This window comes from Chrysochloris asiatica, unplaced genomic scaffold, assembly GCF_000296735.1.
Source record: "Chrysochloris asiatica unplaced genomic scaffold, ChrAsi1.0 scaffold00146, whole genome shotgun sequence".
Classification (NCBI taxonomy): Eukaryota; Metazoa; Chordata; class Mammalia; order Afrosoricida; family Chrysochloridae; genus Chrysochloris; species Chrysochloris asiatica.
Genome location: NW_006408664.1, coordinates 8783243 through 8794055, shown reverse-complemented (window position 1 = coordinate 8794055; position 10813 = coordinate 8783243). Strand labels below are relative to the sequence as shown.

Here is a 10813-nt window from a genome sequence, read left to right as displayed (position 1 = left end):
CAGAGAAAAAGAGGAAGCCCCCCCAACAGGATGGATTGGCCAAGTGGCAGCGTCGATGGACTCAAGCGTGGCAACAGTAGTGAGGTTGGCCCATGATCGGGCGGTGTTTTGTTCTGCTGTGCATAAGGTTGCTATGAGTCAGTACCGACTGGATTGCACTTAACAACAACAACAACGATTCTAGCCTGAAGATACTGTTTCAGCTTTAATATGTCTTAAAAGTTATAAAGAGGTTCAAATTTTTCTGTAGCTAAGGAGCTCTGGTAGAGTAGTGGTTATGAATTGCGCTGTGAACCTAAAGGTCAGCAGTTCAAAAGTACCAGCTGTTCTGCGGGAGAAAGATGAGGCTTTCTGCTACTGTAAAGATTTACAGCCTTGAAAACCCTGTACAGGATCACTATGAGTCGAAAGCGGCTCCACAGCACATAACAACAAGAACAACAACATGCCATACCATAGATCTTAATTTCAGCAGAATAAACTTTAAAAAAAGTTGCATTTATAAAGTATATTTCTGTTAATAAGGTATCGACACAAATATCTTACTTTGTCTACCACATAAACTCTCAGAGAAACATCCACATCCTCACATTACATTCAAACTTTTCTTTGACCACTTCTTTGCAGGGACATTCATCTTTATTCCAGCCTGGTTACAGTCTTCAGAAATTTCATCTTGGCGCTTATCCTTACTCAGAACTAAAGTTTCTTGGAAATACTATTTAGATATCTAAATACTATTTAGATATCATGCTTAGTCTACAATCTCCTATATTTCTAGTCCTTATATTCAATTATTCTCTTTATAACCATATTTCAACCTCATGGGAATGTCAAGACCTTTTATCCTATTGTTGTTGTTGTTAAGTGCCACCAAGTCGATTCCGACCCATAGCGACCCTGTATAGGGTTTCCGGGGAGCAGCTGGTGAGTTAGGCCCCCTGTGTCTTCACTGCTTTCCCTTTTTTTTTTTAAGGAAAAATGGCAGATTAAAAGAAGTTTGAAAAGAGAAGTATATACACTTGCAATTTTAAATAATGAGTAATATATTTTCATACATTTCATTCTCCACTTAGCCATAATTTCTGGTGATTTTAACAGATTTTTGAGAGCTGTCTTTCTAAATGTAGATAATCTGGTACAATGTAGAGTCACACACTACTTTTTTGAAATTTGTGGAATTAAATGAAAACTAATGTGAGACATCACCAATTATAATTCCTAGCATATTAATACCGAATGAAACCCACTGTCACTGAGTTGATTCTGACTCACAGTGACCCTATACAGGGTTTACAAGACTCTAAATCTTTAGGGGAGTAGACAGTCTCATCTTTCTCTTATGATATATGGCTGGTGGGTTTGAACTGTTAATCTTGTGATTAGCAGCCCAATCATTAACCCTTAGAACCACCAGGACACATAATAGGTAGGTAGTAAATATTTATCCAATCTGAATCATAAAATTAGGAACTAATTCAGGACATGTTCTTGATCCATATGTAGTAAAATTTCATTACCTTGAATATCATCATTGAATGTACAATACTGGTTTCGATACTTGTTCAGGAGACGAAATGCATTCATATTGGCAAAATCTTCAAACTGAATAAGGCAATTCATGCCATACCTATGTGACAAAAAAAAAAAAAAAACAACAAAAAACAATTTCACATGAAATGAGGTAAATGAAAATAAACTTTAAAAACTAAAATTATAATTTTTTTTAAAATTTATAGTTCAAAATTCAGTCAGTATTCACTGCATTTATTGCATGCCTATTACAGAAAAGTCAATATGGTGGCACTGTAATACTGTAATATAATATAAAGATGATAAAAATATGGTCCCTAAATTCACGTAATTTAAAATTAAGTAGAAACAAATATCATCACAATAAAGAAATAGTATAAAAGTGGTATTAAACAACAAATTATAGTTCTGGGGACAAGTTTCACTTCTGGCTGAGGCCATAGCGTGGGTAACAAAATGAATGAATTCTGGTATCTGATTCTGACTTACATGTTGAGGGAATAGCAGAAGGAAAATGACAGACAGGAAATATGGGGGAAATTTGTTTACCTAAAATGGTGCGGAGCAAAATCTATCTGGCTGCTTTGCAAGACAAAGACCTAGTGATCTGCCCTTTAACGGCTTCCATGTTGCTGTTAGGTACTGTGCTGCCAAGTCAATTCTGATACGTACACCAGAATGAAACACTGTCCATTCCATACCGCCGCCATGTTAGAGCCACTGTGGCAGTCCATTTTACTGAGGGTCTCCCTGTTTTTGCTGACCCACTACTTTACCAAGCATGATGCCTTTCTCCAGGGAATCGTCCCTTTGATAACATGTCTAAATACATGAGATGAAGTCTTGCCATCCTTGTTTATAACGAGCATCCTGGCTGTTCATCTTCAAAGACAGATTTGGTCATTTTTCTGACAGTCATTAGTATATTCAATACTTCTCACCAACATGATAACACAAATGCATCAATTATACCTTGATCTTTCTTATTTATAGTCCAGCTTTGGCATGCATATGAGGCAAGTGAAAAGACCATTGCTTGGTTAAGTCCTCAAAGTGACATCTTTACTTTAATACACTTTTAAGAGGTTTTTCACAGTGGATTTGCCAAATGCCATACACCATTAGCTTTCTTGACTACTGTTTTCTTGGGTATTCATTGTGGATCCAAGTAAAATGAAATCTTTGACAAAGTCAATTTTTTGTCTGTTTATCATGATTTTGCTTATTGGTCCAACTGTGAGACTTTTTCTTTTCTTTATGTTGGTTGTAATCCACACTGAAGCCTGCAGTCTTTGATCTTCATCAATAAATATTTCAATTTTCTTCACTTTCAGCAAACATGGTTGTGCCATCTGTACATTACAGGTTATTAATGAATCTTCCTTCAATCTTCATGACACATTTCTTCTTCATATATTCCAACTTCTCAGATTATTTGCTCAACATATAGATTGCATAAGGAGCTCTGGTAGCGTAGTGGTTACGAATCGTGTTTTGATCCTCAAGGTCAGCAGTTCGAAACTACCAGCTGTTGCACGGGAGAAAGATGAGACTTTCTGCTCCCATAAAGATTTACAGCCTCGGAAACCCGGTTCAGGGTCGCTATGAGTAGGAACCAACTCCATAGCACATAACCACCACCACCATGTAGACTGAATAAATATAGTGAAAGGATACAATACTGACACATACCTTTCCTGATATTAAACCATTCAATATCCCAAATGACTGACTCTTAGTCTATGTACAGATTCCACAAGAGCACAGTTAAGTATTCTGGAATTCCCATTCTTCACAGTGCTAGCCCCAATTTGTTATATCAGTGCTAGCCCCAGTTTACAAAGTTGAATGCCTTTGCAAAGTCAAAGAAGAATAGGTAAACATCTTTCTGGAGTCCTGGTGTGGCATTGTAGGCTAATGTGCTAGACTAAAAGTTGTTTTGAACTGCAAGGCTGGTGGTTCAAGCTCACCAACCACTTGGAAACCCTATACAGGGTTGTTATGAGCTGGAACCAACTCAATGGCACTTAACAACAACAACAACAAAACATCTCTCTGGTATTATCTGCTTTTAGCCAAGATCCATTTGACATAAGTAACAAAAGCTCTTGTTCTATATCCTCTTCTGAAGCTGGTTTGAATTTCTAAGAGTTCCCTGTTGATACACTGCTACAACTATTCTTTAATTCACTTCAGTAAAAGTTTATGTGTGTGCTTTATTAATGGTATTGTTCGATAATTTCATTACTCTGTTAGAGCACCTTTCTTTGGAATGGGCACAAATAGGCTGGCCAGGTAGCTCTGTCTTTCAAATTTCTTGAGTATCTTATGGGGCAGGTCTACTCTATCACATGGAGTTGCTAGGAGTTGATCATGGAACCTAAGAACAACAACATATAAGAGTGTAGTAAAAGATAAGGTCAAAATTTTATGTTGGTAACTTTAAATGTATACTTTAGGATTGTGGCTTTTATTCTATGGCAATGGATTTTTATTTTGGAAATCAACTTATCTGTCTGTCCCTTTTTTCAAATAACTATTCATCCACTTATCTATCCAAAGCAAGGAAAATGAACATTGTTGATAACACAAGTATCTGAGAGTTTCCAGAAAAAGCTATATAGCTTTGAAGATTCTTGCTACAATATGTCTATATATACTCCAACCGTAGCTAGACATTCACTGCCACTCTACTTGTGATTCCTTTGATTCATCTTTGGTGATATAATGATTCTATTACCATGTAATGGCTTCTCCTAACCTTCTCCATTCCTTTTAAATCCAGACCTGCCTCCTACTTTCTGGTGTAATGAAAGTATAATGTATGATTTCTCTCAACTATTAATCTTCATCTCCATATTTAGTTATATTCTTCAAGCACCAATGGACAAGACGTTTCTCTTCTTGTTCAAGATACTCTTAGATGTTGTTGTTAAGTGGTATTCAGTGGATTATGATGCATAAGGATCCTACGCACAACCCAACAAAACACTGCCTGTGCCACAGTCACAATTGTTTTTAATATTGAGTCCACTGTTGAAGCTGCTGTGTTAATCCATCTCTTTGGGGGTTTTCCTCTTTTTCAGTGACCCTCTATTTTACCAAACATGGTATCTTTTTACAGGGACTCATCCCTCCTGATATATGTCCAAAGTACATGAGATAAAGTCTCAGTATCCTTGCTTCTAAGGGGCATTCTGACCAGACTTCTTCCAAGGTAGATTTTTTTCACCCCCTGGTAGTCATAGTACTTTGAATATTCTTCACCAACACAATTCAAATGCATCATTTGGTCTTCAGTTTTCTTTATTCACTGTCCAGCTTTCACATGCATATGGTGGTGGTGGTGGTGGTGATGTGGTGCTGATGGTGATAGTGTGTCTTTGAGTCAGTTCTGACTTACAGTGACTCTATATAGAGTTTCCAGTGCTGTAAATCTTTACAGGAGCAGAAAACCTCATCTTCTCCCACAGAGCAACTGGTAGATTCCTTGAGCTTATTAGCAAGCTAGTTTGTAATCCACTAAACTATCAGGTCGTTGAAATATCATGGCTTTAGTCAGCTGCAACTTAGTTCTCAAAGTGATATCTTTGCTCTTTAATACTTTAAGGAGGTCTTTTGTAGCAAATTTGCCCAGTGCAATATCTCATTGATTTCTTACTGCTGCTTCCATGAGTTTTGATTATGGAGCCACATAAAATGAAGTCCTTGAAAAACTTCAATCTTCTCTCCATTTATCAGATGATGTTTATTGTTCCAGTTGTGAGGATTTTTGTTTTCTTTGTATTGAGGTGCAATCCATACTGACAATTGTAGTATGTTATCTTCATTCATAAGTGCTTCAGTTCCTCTTAGCTTTCAGCAAGCAGGGTTGTGTCATTTGCATATCTCAGGCTGTTAATGAGTCTTCCTCTAAGGAAGAATGATATGCATTCTTCTTAATATAGTCCAGTTTCTCAAATTATTTGCTCAGAATACAGATTGAATAAGGGTGGTGAAACGATACAACCCTGATGCACACCTTTCCTGGTTTTAAACCATAAGGTATTCCCTTGTTCTTTGTGAATGACTGTCACTCAATCTATGTACAGGTTACATATGAGCACAATTTAGTCTTCTGTTATACCCCCCTTCTTCTCAATGTTATCTATAGTATGTTGTGGTCCACATAGTCAAATGCCTTTGTATAGTTAAAAAAGCACAAGTAACCATTTTCTAGTATTCTCTGTCAAGATCCATCTAACGTCAGCAATGATATCCCTCATTCCTTGTCCCCTTCTGAATTCTTCTTGAATTTCTGGCAGCTTGTTGTCAATGTACTGCTGCAACTGTTTTTGAATTCTCTTAAGAAAAATTTTACTTGTGTGTGATATTAATGCTATTGTTCAATGACAGATACAAATGTGGATTTCTTCCAGTTGATTAGCCAGGTAGCTGCCTTCCAAATTTCTTGGTATTGACTACTGAGTGCTTCCAGTGCTGCATTAGTTTGTTGAAACATTTCAATTTGTATTCCATCCATTCCTGGAACATTTTTTCTTTTGCTAGTGTGTTCAGTGCTGCTTAAATTTCTTCCTTCAGTATCATTGGTTCTTGATCATATGCTACCTCTTGAAATGGTTGAATGTTGACCAATTCTTTTTGGCACAGTGTCTCTGTGTGTTCCTTGCATCTTCTTTTGATACTTCTTGCATGGTTCAATATTTTGCCCATGTTGTTAGGAAGAGCTGTTGAGTCAGTTCTGACTCATAGCTACTATGTACAGGGTTTCCAAGAAAAGGTTGGTGGGTTTGAATTGCTGACCTTATGATTAGCAGTCCAGTGCTAATCCTATAGCACCACACCATAGAATCCTTCAATATTTCAACCTGAGGTTTCAATTTTGTTTCAATTTTTCAGTTTGAGAAATGTGGAACATGCTCTTCCTTTTTTAGTTCTAATTCAAGGTCTTGTACATTTCATTATATTTTACTTTGTCTTCTCCAGTTGTCCTGTGAAATTCTGTTTCGCTCTTTTAACTCATTATTTCTTTCAGTCACTTTTGCTACTCTAGATTCAAGAGCGAGCTTCAGAATCTCTTCTAACATTCTGTTTGCTCTCTTTTTCTTTCCTGTCTTTTTAGTGACCTTTTGGTTTTCTTCATGTATGATGTTTTTGTTGGCATCCCACAACTCATCTGACCTTCAGTCATTAGTTTTCAATGCATCAAATCTGTTCTTGAGATGGTTTCTAAATTCAGAAGGGATATAGTCAAGGTAGTATTTTCTTCAACTTCAGCCTGAACTTGCACATGAGCAACTGATGGTCTGCTGCACAGTGGATCCCTGAACTTGTTTTGACTGATGAAAACCCTTTGAATCACAAAGGTCTAATGTGCAAGAAATCAGGGATATGGCTAAGGATGTGTAATATTTCATTCACTTGTGCATGTGGTTACCATGAGCCAGAGACCAACTCGAAGGCAACTAGCAACAAGTACTTTTTATGAGGATGCCTCTAAACAGCCATGAAAAATGAAATTAACAAATAATAGATTTTTTTTCCATGAACTTTGTGAACCCCCACATATAAACATTAACTCATTTGTTATTCACAATAATCGTATCTGATAAGATGTTGTTCTGTTAAGTGCCACCGAGTAGGTTCCGATTCACAGTGACCCTATATAAGGTTTCTGAAGTTTTAAATCTTTGCAGGAACAAAAAGCATCCTTCTCCTGCCGAGTGGCAGATGGACTCGAACTATAGACCTTGTGGTTCACAGTTCAGCACTTATTAAGAAACCTCCATGCTCCATACAATTATTATCCTCATCTTATAGATGAGATAACAGGCAGAATATCTTGGTATTATGGCACACCACCACCACCACCAATAGTCTACTAATCCATTTAGTGCTCTGGTTGTGCAGTGGTTAAGTGCTTATCTGCTAAATGAAAGTTTCATGATTTGAACCCACCAGCAGCTACTCCAAGGGTGAAAGATGTGGCAATTTACTTTTGTAAAACTTTTATATTTTTAAGTGCTATTGGGTCTGTTCTGACTCATAGCAAACCTGTATAGTAATTCTGAGGAGTGGCTGGCTGATGGGTTTGAATTGTCAGCCTTTCCATTCACAGTCCAGTGCCTACAGTGGTATACAAGGACTCCTCAGTTTTGGAAACCTTATGGGGTATTTTTATCCTGTTGTATAGGGTCACTATGAGTCAGAATTGACTCCACAGCATACAACAATACCAATCTGCCTACACAGGGGTAAAAATGCCACCCTGTTTTAATTTATGTAGTTTTCTAATATTTTCAATATTTGGTAATGCTATTCATCCCTCCAAATTAGAGAATACTGAAACATGATGAAGAGCACCAGAATACTGTCAGGTATAGTGCTGAAAGATGAGCCCCTGAGGTAAGAAAACATTTAAAAAGCAACTAGGGAAGAGCTGACTCCTCAAAGTAGAGTTGACCATGATGACACGAATGGAGTAAATCTCTCGGGACCTGCATTTGTTGATGGGCACAACTCAAAATGTAGAGAAACAGCTGTAAACATCCATCAATAATTTGAACAATGGAATGTATGAATCTAAGAAAATTGTAAATTGTTAAAAATGAAATGGAATGTATAAACATTGATATCATAGGCATTAGTGAGCTGACATGGAATGGTATTGGGCATTTTGAATCTGGCAATCACATGGTTTACTATGCTAGGAGTGACAATGTGAAGAGGAATGGTGTTGTATTCATCATCAAAAAGAACATCATCAAAAAGATCATGAGATACAATGCTGTCTGTGATAGGATAATATTCATACAACTACAAGGAAAACCAGTTAATACCATTATTATTCAAATTTATGCACCAGCCACTAAAGTCAGTGATGATGAAATTGAAGAATTCTATCTTCTTCAGTCAGAAATTAATGAAACATGCAGTCAAGCTGTATTGATAATTACTGGCAATTGGATTGCAAAGGTTGGAAACAAAGAAGAAGGATAAGTAGTTGGAAAATATGACCTTGGTGATAGAAACGATATTGGAGATTGCATAATAAAAATTTGCAAGACCAATGCCTTGTTCATTGCAACATAAAATATGACTACACATGGACCTCACCATATGAAATACACAGAAATCAAATTGACTACATCTGTGGAAAGAGATAGCAGAAAAGCTCCATATCATCAGCCAAAACAAGGCCAGGTGCAGCCTGTGGAACAGACCACCGACTGATCATATGTAAAGTCAGGCTGAATCTGAAGAAAATGAAAACAGGTCCACGAGAGCCAAAATATGACCTTGAATATATCTTACCTGAATTTAGAGGTCGTCTAAGGAACCGATTTGATACATTAGACACTAAAAACTGAAGATCAGTAGAGTGTGGGATGGCATCAAGAACATCTTACAGGAAAGAAAGCAAAAGGTCTTAGTTGTTGTTAAGTGCCATCAAGTTGATTCTGACCCATAGTGACCCTGTACAGGGGTTCCAAGGAGCAGCTGGTGAGCTTGAACCACTGACCTTGCAGTTCAAATGACTTTGCAGTCTGACACATTAGCCTACAGCACCACGCATAGGAAGACAATAAAGAAGAAAAAGACCAAAATGGATATCAGAAGAGACTCGGAAACTTGCTTTCCTGCATAGAGATGCTAAAGCTAGAGATGAATAGAAAACTTCAAATTTCAAAAGGTCAGCTAGAGAAGACAAAGTCAAATATTATAACAAAATGTGCAAAGACCTGGAGTTAGAAAACCAAAAGGGAAGAACATGCTCAGCATTTCTCAAGTTGAGGGACATGAAGTTAAAATTCAAAACATTTATGACTCAACTTGTGGTATTGAAGGATTCTATGTGATTACAAATCGGGCTGCGAACCTTAAGGTCAGCAATTCAAAACTACTGTTCTGTGGGAGAAAGATGAGGCTTTCTGCTCCCATAAAGATTTACAGCCTCAAGAACCCTGTACAGGGTTGCTATGAATTGGAACCGACTCCACGGCACATAACCACCACTATCACCACCACCATGGGCAAAATACTGAATAATGAAGAAAGCATAAAAAGAAGATGGAAGGAATACACAGAGTCACTGTACCCAAAAGAAATGGTCAATGTTCAACCATTTCAAGAGATAGCATATAATCTAGAGCCAATGATCCTGAAGAAAGAAGTCCATGACACATTAAAATCATTGGCAAAGAATAAGGCAACAGGAATTGATGTAATACAAATTGAAATCTCCCAACAAACTGAAGTGGCACTTGAGACACTCACTCATCTATGCCAAGAAATCTGTAAGACAATTACCTGGCCTACTGACTGGAAGAGATCTGTATTTGAGCCCCTTCCAAAGAGAGGTGATCCAATAGAATGTGGAAATCACTGGACAATATCATTGATATCTCATGCAAGTAAAGTTTTACTAAAGGTAATACAGAAATGGCTGCAAGCATACATTGACAGAATTTTGAGAGTTTTAAGCAGGTTTCAGAAGAGGACATGGAATAAGGGATATCATTGCTGATATCTGATGGATCTTGGCTCAAACCAGAGAATACCAGAAAGATGTTTACCTATGCTTTATTGACTACGCAAAGGCTTTTGATTGTGTGGATCATGACAAGCTATGGACAATATTGGGGACGTATGAGTATTTTGGAACTCTTAATTGTGCTGTACATAATCAAAGAGGCCATTGTGTGAACAAAACAAGGGAATACCCAACGGTTTAAAATTAGCAAAGGTGTGAACCAGGGTTGTATTCTTTCACCAAATTTATTCAATCTGTATGCTGAACAAATAATTCGAGAAGCTGGATTACATGAAGAAAAATGTGGAATCAAGATTGAAGGAAGATTCATTAAAAACCTGAGAGTTCCAGATGATACAACCTTGCTTGCCAAAAGCAAAGAGGACTTAAAATACTTAACGATGAAGATGAAAGACTACAGCCTTCGGTATGGGTTGCACCTCATTGTAAAGAAAACAAAAATCGTCACTACTGGACCAAAAAGCAACATCCATATAAATGGAGGAAAGACTGAAATTGTCAAAGACTTCATTTTGCTTGGATCAACAACCATCAACACTTATGGAAGCAGCAGTCGAGAAATCAAAAGGTGTATTGCATTGGGTAAATCTGCTGCACAAGACCTCTTTAAAGTGTTGAAGAGCAAAGATGTCAGTTTGAGGACTAAGGTGTGCCTGACTCAAGCCATGGTAATTTCAATAAAATGCATGTGAAAGTTGGATAGTGAATAAGACCGTAGAAGATTGA

At 37.3% G+C, this 10813-nt stretch overlaps 1 protein-coding gene across 1 annotated transcript in view; it reads right to left on the bottom strand.

The window, feature by feature from the left end:
* Positions 1–10813, bottom strand: part of ME1 (malic enzyme 1, NADP(+)-dependent, cytosolic) — a 215214-nt gene that overhangs the window by 68412 nt on the left and 135989 nt on the right. Inside the window, exon 7 of the mRNA XM_006870656.1 lies at positions 1521–1630. Coding sequence (XP_006870718.1) covers positions 1521–1630 — 110 coding nt within the window. The remainder of the gene's footprint in view (positions 1–1520; positions 1631–10813) is intronic.